Genomic DNA, 15,947 nt, shown 5'->3' on the forward strand with positions numbered 1-15,947 from the left:
ACCTCAAAGTGTTGTAATAAACCATGTACTGTACCTTCATTACTTCATTCAGATGCTGTATTTCTTCTCTTATGTGATTTCAGGCTTTTGAATAATTATATTTAACTTTATTTTTTTATGTAGCTACTATATAACTATAAATTGTATATAACTTTTCTTGAAGTGGTGTGTTCTGTAGCAGTTTTTGAGTAAAAATTGAGTAAAAAAAAAAATCCAAACCTAAGAAATTTGTCAGTAAATAAATGTAAACTGTAATATAATGCTAGATAAACATTTTTGCAATGAATGTGATGAATCAGCTACTAAAACTCAGGCATGACTTTCCAGTCAAATAAGCGTTACCTTACTTTTTGAAACAAGGACTTTACTTCCAGTGAATCGGACACATCAAAGAAGGTTAAAAAAAGAATAATAAGGGTTTTCTTACAATTCCTAAATTGTGTTCAAGCACGACAATAAACTCAAACACTCATCACAACTGATTACATTGGTTACGAAATACAGTACATGTGCCTTACAGGTGTATGTAAACTTTTTACTTTATTTTAACTCATTTAAAGCTTTTTAAAGTTTTCCAAAATTCAAAAATTTATCTGACTTAAATATTATTAGGCAAGGCAAGGCAAGTTTATTTGTATAGCATTTTTCATACACAGTGGCAATTCAAAGTGCTTTACATAAGGAAAAAAAAATTAATTAAAAGCATTAAAACATTCCTGAGATCTAGAATCTCAGAAAGACATCTTGCAAACATTTAGTTACAATTAAGAGAATATGAAATTCAAACAAGAGAGATAAAAAAATTAAGATCGTGAAAAATTAAAAGAAAATATTGTAAAATATACCCTACAATTTGGGAAATACGAAATTAAAACAAGAGAGATAAGCAATTAAAACATGAAAACTAAAAGAAAATATAGTAAAATATACACTACAATTTAGAATGTACACTACTCTATAAAAAGAATTATTAAGAGCATGAAAAACTAAAAGAAATAGGGTAATAGCAAAAAGTTTGAGCTCAATCATAGGCACAAGAAAAAAGAAAAGTTTTTAACCTGGATTTAAACATTTCTACATTTGCAAAACATCTAATATCTCCTGGCAGTCTGTTCCAGTTATATGCAGCCCAACAGCTAAATGCTGCTTCACCGTGTTTAGTTTGGACTCTGGGCTCAACTAGCTGACCTGAGTCCATGGATTTAAGAGATCTACTGGGTTTATATTCTCTAAACATTTCTGAGATGTATTCTGGGCCGAACCCATTCAGTGATTTATAGACCAGTAGCAGCACTTTAAATTCTATTCTGTAACTAACCGGAAGCCAGTGTAGAGATGTTAGAACTGGAGTGATGTGCTCAGTTCTCTTCGTCTTAGTTAAAACTCTAGCAGCAGCGTTCTGAATGAGCTGTAAATGTTTAATGGTCTTTTTTGGAAGTCCAGTTAAGAGACCATTACAATAGTCCACCCTACTGGAGATAAAAGCATGGATGAGCTTCTCTAGATCTTGTTGGCACATTAGACCCTTGATTTTGGCTATATTTCTAAGATGGTAGAAGGCTGTTTTGGTGATGGTTTTAATATGGCTGGTGAATGTGAGATCTGAGTCAATTAGAACGCCAAGATTTCGGACTTGGTCTTTGGTTTTTAGAGCCCGGGAACTGAGGTGTTCACTGACACTAATCCTCTTCTCTTTGCTGCCAAACACGACAATCTCTGTTTTGTCCTTATTTAACTGTAAAAAATTCTGGCTCATCCAATTATTGATGTCCTCCAGAGTGTGCCCTCGAGTATGTGTAGGCCCTTTCACATGTTGCAATAGACCAAACGTGTCAAAAAGTCCAAAAAGTTCTTTGGTGTTATTGTCCTTGTTATTATCTAAGTGGATGTTAAAATCCCCAGTTATGATGAAAAAGCTGTACTCAGTGGAGATAACTGACAGTAGTTCAGCAAATTCATCTATAAAATGTGCAGAGTATCTTGGAGGTTTATAAATGGTTAAAAATAAAATTTTGGGAGTACCCTTCAAAATAAAACAGAGGTATTCAAAAGACATAAAATTGGCAAGTACAATTCTCTTTGCACTGGAATACATCTTTAAATAAGGCAGCTACTCCTCCACCTTTCCTACCACTTCCACACACATTCATAGAACTGAAGTTTGCTGGTGCTGTTTCATTAAGAACAGTAGCACTGCTGCCTTCTGCTAACCATGTTTCAGTTAGAAACAGAAAATCTAAACCGTAGGATAGAATTATGTCATTCACTAAAAATGATTTGTTGGCTAGAGATCTAACATTAAGCAGAGCTAGCTTTAAAGGAACCACAGGAGCCCCTGGGGCAGCCCAAGGTTGTCGTGGTACAGGTAAGAGGTTAGACTGGTTGACTTGATATGCTGATATGCTTCTATTCTTTCTATTTCTAATCAACACAGGAATAGAAAACATTTCAGGCATACTGGGTCCAAGCTTACTCTCCAAACTGTTGTCAGTATCATATCTGCTATAGCAAGGACCCTAAACACATCACAACGTGTTATCATTGTTTTGTACTCTGCAGCCGCTATCAGTAGCACTCGCTGAACGTTCTGAACTCTGTACAGCCAGAGGAGATGAAGTACAAGGCTGCTGCTGACGGTGCTGAAGTGGCCTCAGAGAACGGGGAGGGGGCTGTGGACAGGGGGGAAGGGGTGCCCTGCGCTTTTTGGGTGAAACCTGTGGACTGGCTGAGATGGAGTGTGAGAATTTAGTCCCAACACACACCAGTTTCTCCATTTTCTCTGTGAAATCCATATGTGGGGGTGATGTGGTTGAGAGAGAGAAGTTGGAGGATGATTGTAATGTCTCTGCTGTTGACTGCTGTGTCACTGCCTGATGATGAAGGTCGTAATAGCTTTCGTCAAGAGTCAGAAACTCAGCCTGAGCTGTGTTCTCCAGTGATGGGGATTGTATGTTTGATGGTCCTTCATGGTTGAAAGCAGGTGAGGGAGGTTGAGGATGCACGTATTGTGTCGAGTCAGTCCAAGAAGCAGATGGGTGGCAAAGAGCAAAATGGAGGTTGTCCTTTAGTGCCTTCACTCCAGTCTTGCTTAGGTGGGTGCCATCTGGGTAAAAACATTCTCTGCGTCCCCAGAAAAAATTAAAATTGTCAATATAATCCATACCTTTCAAACTGCAGGTTCTGCTTAGCCACGTGTTGAGGTTGAGTAGTCGTGAAAACATATTAGATCCTCGGGCTGGGAGAGGCCGACTGATGAACTTCTGAGCATTCAGCTTCTCAAGTGTATTAAACAGTTCAGTGAAGTTGTTCTTTAAGATTTCTGACTCCTCTCTGCGAATGTAATTTCTGCCCACGTGCAGAATAATTCGGTCGATCCCTCCATGCTAGGATGTTGGGAAGTTCCTCATTTAATTCCGTCACATTCGGGAGACAGCATGTTAGCATTGATCTGCTGCCTATATTCTTGATGGCAGAGTCACCGACGATCAGAGTTTTCGGAGCGTTCTCTGCGTCAGGCGAGGGCCTCTGCTTAATCAGCCTCGTGTTTTTGCTAGCCCGCTTTGAGTCGCCTTTTATAGTCAGCTTCGCTGGTTTTGTTTCGTTACCATTACCACTGGGGATAACCTCGATCAGATTTCTGAGCGGTTCAAAACGATTCAGCAAAGGGATCGGTTTTTGTTGCGACCCTGCTATTTTCCCATGGGGTGCAATTGTGCTAGCTTTTGGAATAGTTTTAGCTTTCCGAGCCCATGATGAACAGTCTGGCGTGGAAGAAATTAAGACAGCCACCTGCTGATTTTGTGCTTTTGGTTTTGCTCCAAGTTTTTGCCACCGACTTATTCTCTCACATGGTTCGTTTCTGTTCCCCTGTTTTGATTGAATTCTGTCAAGCTTCGGGAAGTCTGTTAAGCTGTCTAGCCTTAGCTTAGCTGGTTGTTCTGTGTTAGATTTTGACTCACCCTTAGTTATACTAGTTATACATTAAAAGTTTAGTAGCAAGTGTAAAGACAAAACAATAAATACCAAAACAATTGGGTACAATTGCTGCCATCAATTCAAAGAAAAGCCCCCCCCCCACCCCACCCCCCAGCTTCCAAAGAAATGAAAGTTATAATATTTTCTCATCAGTCCCTCCTCCATATCCGCTTCCCACCCTGTATTTTTCATAAAACAGCCCATCCCTAAAGATAAGCTTTATTGTTCAATCATCCTGCATCATCTCTGCCTTCAGCTTCTCAACTTCTCCAGTCAAACAACAATGAAGTCTCAGGTTGCACTGCTGCTTTTATGCGTGTTTTTTAATAAAGGTAAGAACTATCTCATATGGTCTCATATTGTGATATATATATATATATATATACAGTATATATACTATATATATACAGTACATCCTCAATATATGTTACACAACATTTTAATATAAGTTTTTTAAATCATATTTTGGCATATGCATGGATATTTTTTACCAACTGTTAACACAGTAAAATGGATAAAGGATAAAGTGGAGAAACTGCACATTTACCGTTATAATAATAATAATAACTTTTCAATGCTCAGTTGTAACATCACATGCTGTGTTTGGTTCGTTTAAATTTATTTGGTTCGTATTGCACTCACACCTGAAACAAATCACACCTGAATTACTTTAGAAACGCACCGTGACCTCCTCCCAACCAACATTTGTATATAACAACAATTGTAGTGATGATTATTTTAATTATATATAATAATTTAAACATATATGTAATATTGAATTCGGCACATCATCGTTCAATTTCTACACTAAATCTGGTGCGGTTTGTTACAGGTGTGCGCGCAATATGAACCAAAGGAAACTGAACGAACCGAACACAGCATGTGATGGTACAAGTGACACTAAACGCTCTGTTACAGACGCCTTTATCCATTTTACCACCACTTACTGTGGTAAAAAATACCAGCAGGTATACACGACCTGATAACTGACACAGATTTACAAAACAAAACTGGACTTTACTGACCGTTCCGAGGCTGGAAAAGTGTAACGTTACACGTCAAATGTAACTTTTGTTTTATTTTGGTTCAACTGTAAATTTGTGAGTGTGAAAGCTTACATTTACATTTTCAGCATTTAGCAGACGCTTTTATCCAAAGCGACTTACACAATGATCTGAACACGATGAGCAGTTGAGGGTTAAGGGCCTTGCTCAGGGACCCAACAGTGGCAACTTGGTGGTGGCGGGGCTTGAACCGGCAACGTTCTGTTTACTAGTCCAGTACCTTAACCACTGAGCTATCACTGCCCTATCAGGACTAAAATAAAACAATATTTCATTTTCTTGGTTGGTCTGGACCAGGGGAATCGGATTACCAAAAACACGAGTGGTTGTAGTTTTATTGTGCATGTGAGCAAGTCGGGAAATGTAAGGATGCGATTTTTTTAATTAATCTCACTATAAAACTGGATCCGTTTTTAATTCTCTTTATTCTTTAGCACTGGCACTGAAATGCAATAAATGCACACCAACATCACCCACTACATCGTGCTCCCCAGTTACACCGACAGAATGTTCTTCGGGAACCCAGTGCGCCAGTGTGACTGCTTCCATCACTACAGGTAAGTATATATAGTACATGCTTCTGCAAAAGTGTGGACCTCAAATCTGTAATAAATAACATTAAAAAAATTTTTTGCTACACAGTCAGCTACAAGTCTATTTATTTGTATTTAAGGAATTTAATTTTTAGCCTTTTTTGCTTAAAATTTCTTAGGAACAGGAAATTTGTTCATTTACTCATTAGCACAAATTACCTTAAAGTAGCCCATCCAGTTCTGCATCATTTTGAGGAGCAGGAGGGAAAAGACGAGTTGTCTGTGAGAAAATTCATCAGTTTTTCATTAGAAACTTCAACTATCAGGGCTCCAATGTCACCCTGTAGTTTTTTTTTTTATATTAATGTAAAGTTTTTTTTATGTTGTGGACGAATGAATTAAATATACTCACACCTAAAAGCGATTTAGAGAAGCTCATCCACCTTATATCTTTTTAAAGGCTGGAGAAATGTAAAAAACCTGCAGGAAATCCATATAAACTATTTTAAGACATTTGCTTAAAGAGATCAGGGACAAGGATCAAACTGTCCCATTCCTGTCCTTTTAGCCCAAACATTTCATGCCTATGGTAATTAATTCTGATTCTGGGTTGGATTCTGGTCTGATCTCACTAATGTGATGTTCTGTGCAGTTGTTTCTAAAACAGATGTTAATGTGAAGACTTGTGGAGCCCCGGAGGAGTGTGCAACCCAGAGTTTGAACTTAGGATTACTAAAAGTCACCAGCAATGCCAAATGCTGCAGTACTGACCTCTGCAACACTGACTCACCAGCAGGTAAAACATTTTACTGTCACCTTTAAAGACCTGCTGTATGTTGGAGTGATCAAACATTTTTTCTTTCATATTTAATTTTACATCCAAACTTTGGCAGCTGCTTTGACTGTACACTGAATAATGGAACACGTTTTTTAGAAACCTTTATTGAGTTATATTTGTTTATATATTTTGTTTAAGTTGTGTAAAAATATGCTGTATTAAAAATGTACATACAGCGACTTAGATGATTTATTTATTTGGTGGTGGAGAAAGATCTACATTGATGTGATTTAACTTTGTGGTGTGGTCTAATCATTTTCTGTAAGTGATTTGATTGTTGATGACCCAAGATCTCTTCTTGTTCATCAACAATCAACAATGAAGGCTTTTTAGGACAACAGGGGTCACCTCCACCTGTCAACAAACCTGAATGATGTGTTGCTGAGCACTACTAGAAGGCCGATACCCAGCTCAGTCTCACAGCTTTTTAATTGGATTCTTATATAGGACATTAGCTATACCACTCCAAAACTTAACTCATGGTGGGGCAGGTGCACTGGGGCACATGGCAGGAAGGGGGGGTCCTCCATGAGTGATTTGCCCCCAAATTGGCTGCACTCGCCAGGTCATTATTATTATATTACAATGTTTTCGTTAAGTAAAATTAAAATAACTAAAACTGTGCATTAAAAATAGGCAGGAATTTGGACTTGAAGTGTAACTTCTGAGTGAGTACTTTTAATTCATTCTGATCAGCTATCAGCATATGCAATTTGTTGAGGGGGACCAACATTTTTTTTTGCACTGGGACCCATGAGCTCCTAGTTACACCACTGGTGTTGCATCTAGAAATGGTTCATATTATGAGCGGCTGTTTTCAGTGGCAGGGTTATGAACAGGAAAAGATCCTCACTTTTGTCAGATAATGTGAACAGACTTGTCATTTTAAATAACTGGCTGAAAGATGGGAGCTGTTAACAACTCTGTACAGGCATTGGCTTTGTGCCCATATTGACAATAAAGAAAATGTCACTAGTATGTTAAGAAGAATCTTGTCCAAAAATACACAAGTGAATTCAGGAAATGAACTGTTCAAAATGTTAAAATAATTCCCTCTGGTGGCTTGACTGTGCAATGACACGAGTAGTCACTTGGCTGGAATTTACAGTATGTTCCTCTCAATGTGGGACACAAGAGGGCAAATTCCTGGGAAACACCAAATAAATGACAATAATGTTTATTTATTTTAGGTTTATTTAATATTTTGTGTAAGATTGAAGCTCCTTGCACTCATTACTAGAGTGCAATTTTGTTTTTCTGGTGATATATTAATATAATTTTTAAGTGAATTAAATTTATTACAGCTTTGTTTCATTTTGTATTTTTCTTTTTTCAGCTCTTATACAGTCAGCCAATGGGAAAAGGTGTTACACCTGTGATTCCAGTGACTGCTCGAAAACAGTGAACTGTGAGGGGATTGAAGATCGCTGCATCAGTGCGACAGGTAAATATTACATTTTTAAAACATGCCAGCAGGTGGGCTGTTTACTCTAAAATGTCTTACACTGTCCAGGGTGTTTTCAAGCTCGGCATTTGATGTTTTCTGGTTAGGCTTAGAATCAATTGCAGTCTAGTGTGTAAGGTTTTGGGCTGTCAACTGAAAGGTAGAGAGTTCAAATCCCTGCTCCGTCATGCAGCCACTGTTGGGCCCTTGAGCAAGGCCCTTCATCCTGTCTGCTCCACTATACAATGGCTGACCCTGCGCTTTGACACCAGCTTCCAACTTACAACTCAGACTCCTGACCTATAAAAAATAATCAAATATTTTTTTCCTTCAGTTGAACAAGGTGGCAGCAAAGTTTCCATGAAAGGATGTGTAAGCAAGAACGTCTGTGATGCCGCCTCAGGAAGCTCTCTGCAGGGGATTGCTGTAACAAAGCTGACCTGTTGTGAGGGGAACCTGTGTAACGGAGCTGAGACGTTTACTCTGAGTTTCCTGATCCTGGTGGTTCCTCTGTTCTCCTCCATCCTCCTTCACTAAGATCTCCACTGATAAATTGTAGTTCCTGATTTCTGGAATTTTCATGTTTTCTTTCATATTGATTTTGCTTTATTATGATGTAATTTGCTGGTTTGCTTTCAGACTGTAATGAAAAACATCTAAATTAACATCAACACATAAAAACAGGCAGACAGGAAGATGTCGAGGATGATTAGGATTGGGATTAAGTAGGCTGTAACAGTAGACACAAGGACGGGGCAGACACACTCACAGAGACATTTTAGACAGGTGTATTTACAAATACAAAGACAAGAACACAGTATTAAGGACATTATTAATTCTAAGCTAACTGTAAACATATATCAGATCCTTAGACTAAACTAACCTAACTACTAACTCAGACAAACAGGAATGCTAATGACTATACTAAGCAAAGACAAAACAGACCCTAGAACTAAGACATAACAAGAATGGACGGTGACATAAGCAAAGACAAAGCAAAGCAAGACATCACCATGAGAGGAGTCAGAATAAACATAAACAAGTTCTAATTAACAGATACTGCAGGGGATTTATATTAATAAACATACAATAACCAACCAGAGAGGTTACAAACACAAGGGTCTATATACACATAGTAATCAGGACAGACTTGGGGAACAGCTGGGAGAGATTAACAACAGGACAAGAAGGTCCTGAGTTCGATCCTCAGGTGGGGCGGTCTAGGTCCTTTCTGTGTGGAGTTTGCATGTTCTTCCCGTGTCAGCGTGGGTTTCTTCCGGGTGCTCTGGTTTCCTCCCACTGTCCAAAAACATGCAAGTGAGGTGAATTGGAGATACTTAATTGTCCTTGACTGTGTTTGACATAAAACTTGTGAACTGATGAATCTTGTGTAATGAGTAACTACCGTTCCTGTCATGAATGTAACCAAAGTGTAAAACATGACTTTAAAATCCTAATAAACAAACAAACAAACAACAGAACAAATCAGAAACAGGAGGTGGAGACAAGAGGGGTGTGATATGAAAACAAACACAAAGGCGATCAAGTGTGATCGTGACATCATTTAAGTTTGTGGTAGAATAAAGTCAAATGGTCGAATTTTGGACATTGTGAGTGCAGTCACTGCAGATTCCCATCATGTCCAGCAGCCCAGCAGGAACAGCATTGATGCCATGACAGACTCCAACCTAAAGGCTTCAGCCTCATGTGTATTTAAAATATTAAAATATTAAATGTTCAGTATAATGAGTAATAAGATGTCAGTTGAGCTGAGTATTCTCAAACATCCATAATGATTACAGCATAAGTGTGTGAACTATAGGGTACCACAGCCATGAAGGCCCTTTAGGACAACAGGGGTCACCTCCACCTGTCAACAAACCTGAATGATGTGTTGCTGAGCAGTACTAGAAGGCCGATACCCAGCTCAGTCTCACAGCTTTTTAATTGGATTCTTATATAGGACATTAGCTATACCACTCCAAAACTTAACTCATGGTGGGGCAGGTGCACTGGGGCACATGGCAGGAAGGGGGGGTCCTCCATGACTGATTTGCCCCCAAATTGGCTGCACTCGCCAGGTCATTATTATTATATTACAATACTTTTGTTAAGTAAAATTAAAATAACTAAAACTGTGCATTAAACATACCAGAGGCAGGAATTTGGACTTGAAGTGTAACTTCTGAGTGAGTACTTTTAATTCATTCTGATCAGCTATCAGCATATGCAATTTGTTGAGGGGGACCAACATTTTTTTTTGCACTGGGACCCATGAGCTCCTAGTTACACCACTGGTGTTGCATCTAGAAATGGTTCATATTATGAGCAGCTGTTTTCAGTGGCAGGGTTATGAACAGGAAAAGATCCTCACTTTTGTCAGATAATGTGAACAGACTTGTCATTTTAAATAACTGGCTGAAAGATGGGAGCTGTTAACAACTCTGTACAGGCATTGGCTGGCTTTCTAAAAAATAATTTAATTAATTTGATCATAATTGTGTACATTTTTTATTGGTAAACATGTTCTTGCTGTAAAAATGTGCATAACTGTTCAAATTGTGCTTTATTTTTGCACACGATTAATCTCCATTAAAAAATGTAATTGCGTGACAGCCCTGATATCTTTATATTTCTATTGTTGCATTTATTCTCACTGCTGTAACACTACAATAACATTGCAAACTCTCTTTTCTCACTCAACTTGGGGGAAGTAGATGTTAAATTTGCAATCATGGCAGTTTACTACTTCTTGTTATTAGGACAGTTTGAGGATAAAAGCTTTTCAGTTTGTATTGTGCTCATGTTTTTTGGGAACCATGAATAAATGTTGGTTAAATTAGTGCACAAATACAATAGCACAACAAACAATTAATGGCACAGAGCAGTAAAGCAGTTCAACACTTAGATTTTGGTTTGAATTTTTTCCTCAGTTCGTAGCTGAACAATGTAAAGTCACGTTGACCACCAATCCACACAACTGCAATATTTTAAACAGATTATTACCTCTGTTTCATAAAATGTAAAAATAAGCATCTTATCTATGTCCTTAAAAGCAAACCTAAAAGATTTGTTAGGAAATAAATGTGAATTATTATTCCAAAAAATGTACCTGGATGTAATTTAAAAAACCAACAAAAACAAGTTCACGAACTGGAAACTACTGGAACACAGACGTTACTGTACAGTCAAGCGAGCTTAACATAGCCTTTACATTGCTCAAAGGCTATCGTGCAAGATTGAAAATACATCTGAGATCAGCACATCAAAGCTCCACTAAAGATTTCATTACAATAAACTTTAAAAGTCAAATGAAACAAAGATCGTCTTATTTGGCCACAATGAGCAGTGGCATGCTCTGAAAAAATCCAGAAAAGACACAACAACACTGTACCTACTGTCAATCATTTTGTTGGTGATACCTGATGCATTAAAGAAAGTTAAAATAATAATAATTATGAAAATTATTTTAATTAAATTCCTTGAATCCTTTAAGCAACTGGGAGTTTGAGCACAGCAATGAACTAAAATACTCATCAGAACTTGTTCTGGACTAAATTAATAAAAGCAGAATTACATTTTTTATCTCAGCCCTTTCAAATCACGCAGAAATCATTAAAATCTAAATCCACAAAGTTGAATCAGTTCATCTGGACGCAAGTTTGTTGTAGAGATACGTTTCGTCACTCAATCTGAATGACTTAGATCGACCTAGAAGAACATAGAAGATCGACCTCGTCTGGCCAGGACTCTGCGGTTTATACCCACCTGCAAGCCAGCGGCCACTCATTTAATGATGAAGATGTGCAGATCCTTGACAAGGAGGAACGCTGGTTTGAACGTGGAGTCAAAGAGGCCATCTATGTGAAGAGGGAACGACCATCTCTGAACCGGGGAGGGGGCCTGAGAGTACATCTCTCACCATCTTACAACACCGTAATTGGAGCTTTACCCCAATCATGTGTGAAAGACACACATGACCATTGTAATTAATGGTCATTGTGAATTTCATATGGACCTGATCACCAGTTCCATTGTTATGCAGTGGGCAGTGATCGGTCGTTATGCAAATCAACTGCATATAAGGTTGGGGTATTCAACACCAGCTCAGACTGAAGAAGTCATTCGGATTGAGTGACGAAACGTATCTCTACAACAAACTTGTGTCCAGATGAACTGATTCAACTTTGTGGATTTGTGTACCTGGATTATTGAGCAAGCATCAACAGATTAAAATCTAAAGTTTGCTTTGTAATACAGCACATGGTTTACAAAAGTTAAAGACAGTACAATTTGTGCTAAAATCTTTAGACAGACAGGCATTTCCCCTGCATTCCACACAGGCACCTTAGTCCGGTCCCCACCCTGCAGATACGGTGGCCAATTAGTATCTGCTGCAGGCACTGCCAATCATGCCCACTAGATGGTGCCCAGACGACCGGTGACAACGCCAAGTTTCGAACCGAGGATTTCAGAATCTCGCCACTGGTGTGCTATCGGAATATCCCGCTGCGCAACCTAGGTGCCTGTCCCTGAATTCTTACCATTCTATTTTAATAATAATAATTATTATTATGTCCCTGCTGATGAGAAGCACTGCCATAGCATAATGCTACCACCACTATATTTCACCATAGGGATGGTCATAGCCAGGATTAGCCAGACGTTTCTTTCTTTCTTTATTTCTTTCTTTCTTTATTTATTTTCAGCTTGAACGTTACTTACACACACACACACACGCATGCACGCACGCACGCACGCACACACACACACTCACACACTTTCACACTCTTCAATCTGTGACTTCCAGAGAAATGAAAGGTCTTGTGCGGTGTGCAGAGTAAAACCTCACTTCCTTCCTCAGTTGCCCCTGACTCATTTTTCTTTTGCTTGTGTCAAAATCTTTATGTTGCTGCTTCTCTTAATTTTTAAATTCTTTCACATGAACACAATTTTTGCAATTACAAAAAACTGATAATCAGTGTTGAATTTGATCATAAGATGACATTTTATTAATCACAATTAAAGTTGTCAGGGATCGCTACTATAAAACATTGTTTGAGAAAATGATTATTTTACAGGGTATTGTAGCTACAGATGTGGTGGTGGGTCTATAATCATCTGTTGCTAAAAGTATTCTGAATGCAACAGTGAAGGAATTTTAAGAATTGATTAACATTCTTCATAAATATAACCTGCCATACACAAGGTGTCCATAAAGTCTGGAAATCTTTCAACATTTTATTTCTCACATTTAATCAATAACATTTTCAGTGTGTTTTCCACTATTTGTGATGCAATATGTATGTGTGTCTGTATTTTAGTAAACATAGTCATAGTTTATTATAGTGTTATTTCCTATGTGTCCAGACTTTAGGGACATCCTGAAGATGCTATATCTAGATATAAAATGAATGACTGTTCTCCACTTCACTTAACCAACAACAGTGCTACACCTGATACTCATACCAGAACAAAACACACTTCCTTGTTATTACACATGCAGCTTTTAGCAAAAACTTTTATACAATTACATTTAATTTAAAATTATATACTTACAATTATGACTGAATACAATTTGAGCAATCAAAAGTGAGAAGAAAGGGTTTGCTTAGGGGCCAAACTGTGGCAACTTGGCAGTGGCAAAACTCAACACTTTGAGATGTCTATCTTTTCGTCTATCTGGACCTCTTATTTTGCCATGTAAGACAGTCTGCCACACTTATCTTGAAGTCACGCAAGCTAGACTCACTTTCATCAGGAGGAATAGCCACATGTGCCCTATTTTCAGTCCTCTTGTTAGCCTTGCCATAGAACATAAATGGGTTCATGTTCTAAACAAAAAAAATACATTTATAATGTCGAAAACACAAGTATAATCATTCTATTCATATATCAATCTGTCTAGGTCTCTGTGTAATTAGTTGTATTCAGGTGTCAGTAACTAGAGATTACACTGACTCCACTCCAAAAAACACAAAACAACACTGTACCTACTGTCCTACTGTCGAGCATTTTGTTGGTGATATTGTGCCGTTAAAAAGAAAACTTGGTGTGTTGAAGAAAGTTACAACAAAAAAAAAAACACTTGAATCCTGCAAGCAACTGGGAAATTGCGTACAACAGTGAACTAAAACCCTCATCACAACTGGTAAAAAATATTTCAAAAAATGCAAAAATCATTCAAATTTAAAGTTTGCTGTGAAATACAGCACATCTACCTTTAACAAGTTTAAAGACAGTACATTTTGTTCTAAAACATTTGAAAAAATCATCGGCCACTTCCAAAGATATGATAGGAGGAGAGATTTTCTCATCAGTCCCTCCTCCATTTCAACTTCCCACCCTGTATTTTATATAAAACAGCCCATCCTCAAAGATCAACTTCATCATCCATCCGTCCAGCATCACCTTCAGCTTCTTCACTTCTCCAGTCCATCTACTATGAGGTCGCAGGTTGTACTGCTGCTTTTTTGCATGTTCTTTATTGCAGGTAAGAACTCTTATGTATTGTGGGTGCAGTTTGCAATTACCAACCTGAATCTGAATATTTACCAATAATGACCATATCATTACTAACAGAACAATTAATTCTTGTATTTCCTGGTGAATAAAATATATTACAACTTATTATTTCCTCTCTTCAGCTCACATACAATCTGCCAGTGGGCTAAAGTGTTACTCCTGTGAGGGGAGCGACTGCTCGAAAACAAAAGAATGTGGGACATTGGAAAATCGCTGCTACTCTGCTACAGGTAAACTTTACTTTACATTAAAACCTGCCAGTAGTAGACTGTGTACTCTATAATGTCTTTATCTGTGAATAAAAGAATTAATAGGTAAATATGTGATGAACTCTGATAGCAGATATACTGTTCAGGGTGTTTTACAGCTTTGTATTTAGTGATTTCTGGGTAGGCTCCAGATCCACTGGAGTCGTAGTAATAATGATAAAACAATACATAAATAAATGCAACAAGCAGAGCCAGTATGAGTAAATAAAACTGTTTATAATCATATATTCTAGAGGGATTTCAGCTGACTTTATTATGAGTACTAATATAGCTTGTGACCCCTATAATAAACCGCTCATATGAGTTAGCATTAAAACAGTAACTTTTTCACTCATTCACCCACTTACTAACTAACTCACTTCGGAAAAGCTCCTCCAACTATTATGTTAGTAAAAGTGGTAGAAAACCGAAAATAAATACTGGAGGCAACCACCACCGACATGTCAAATTTCTCACAGACAGTGAAAGAGGCGAGGTTCAAACAGTGCCACTCCATTTTTAAAACATTTTAGCCCAAACATTACACACACCAAGGTCCTGAGAGCCTAGGTTTAATCCCTGCCTTCAGAATAAAATGTTTAATTAAACTGAATAACACCAATAAACTTATTTTTTTTGTAAATCCAAGCTAAACAGTGAAAGTAAATAATGTAATTAATGTAATTTTCTCTATCAGCTAAAGTAGACAGCAAAACAGTTTCCATGAAAGCATGTGTAAATGAGGCCTTCTGCGACGTGGCTAAACTACCTACCACTCCAGGAGTTTCTGTGGAGTCGGTAAAGTGCTGTGATGGGAACCTGTGTAACGGAGCTGAGACGTTTACTCTGAGTTTCCTGATCTTGTTGGTTCCTCTGCTCTCCTCCATCCTCCTCCACTGAGCTCTCCACTGATGAAGCAGTTTCATTAAAGTTTAATCTACTATAAGAATTTATTTTGAGTGAAATTTGATAAATAAATAAAGAATTTTCTCTCAAGTGGATTTTCTCTTTTTCCATGTTTTCTTTTATATTGATTTTGATTTACTATTATGATTAGGGTTGCCAACTTTCAGAACTGGAAATAAGGAACACCCTGGTTACCTGAGCGGGAAGGGGGGGGGGGGGGGGGTTGCACCTGTAAACAATATAACGGGTCTTACACCATCATAGGAACATTATCAAAATGTTTAATTTAAGCTGTTTATCATATATTATTTTCATTCTTAAATGATAAATCAGAACCATATTTGAGGTAAAAGAACATGCATAAACAACATCATGTAACATTTTTTCTCAATAGTGAAAACATTTTTACATAAT

The 15,947-nt window shown here is 37.7% G+C and overlaps 2 protein-coding genes across 2 annotated transcripts; both read left to right on the top strand.

Annotated features, from left to right (window-relative positions):
- The first annotated feature begins 4,222 nt into the window (after positions 1-4,222).
- On the top strand, positions 4,223-10,459 carry LOC134333545 (urokinase plasminogen activator surface receptor-like). The gene is made up of 5 exons (XM_063015567.1): positions 4,223-4,307; positions 5,474-5,596; positions 6,225-6,368; positions 7,747-7,854; positions 8,189-10,459. Exons 1-5 carry the CDS (start codon positions 4,259-4,261, stop codon positions 8,389-8,391), a joined length of 627 nt encoding a protein of 208 aa, XP_062871637.1. The 5' UTR covers positions 4,223-4,258; the 3' UTR covers positions 8,392-10,459.
- Positions 10,460-14,297: 3,838 nt separating this feature from the next.
- LOC134333077 (xenoxin-2-like) lies at positions 14,298-15,564 on the top strand. The gene is made up of 3 exons (XM_063014891.1): positions 14,298-14,347; positions 14,502-14,609; positions 15,325-15,564. The coding sequence occupies exons 1-3, from the start codon at positions 14,299-14,301 to the stop codon at positions 15,525-15,527; spliced, it is 360 nt and encodes a 119-aa protein (XP_062870961.1). The 5' UTR covers position 14,298; the 3' UTR covers positions 15,528-15,564.
- Positions 15,565-15,947: the final 383 nt, after the last annotated feature.

This window comes from Trichomycterus rosablanca, chromosome 19 (genome assembly GCF_030014385.1).
Source record: "Trichomycterus rosablanca isolate fTriRos1 chromosome 19, fTriRos1.hap1, whole genome shotgun sequence".
NCBI lineage: Eukaryota > Metazoa > Chordata > Actinopteri > Siluriformes > Trichomycteridae > Trichomycterus > Trichomycterus rosablanca.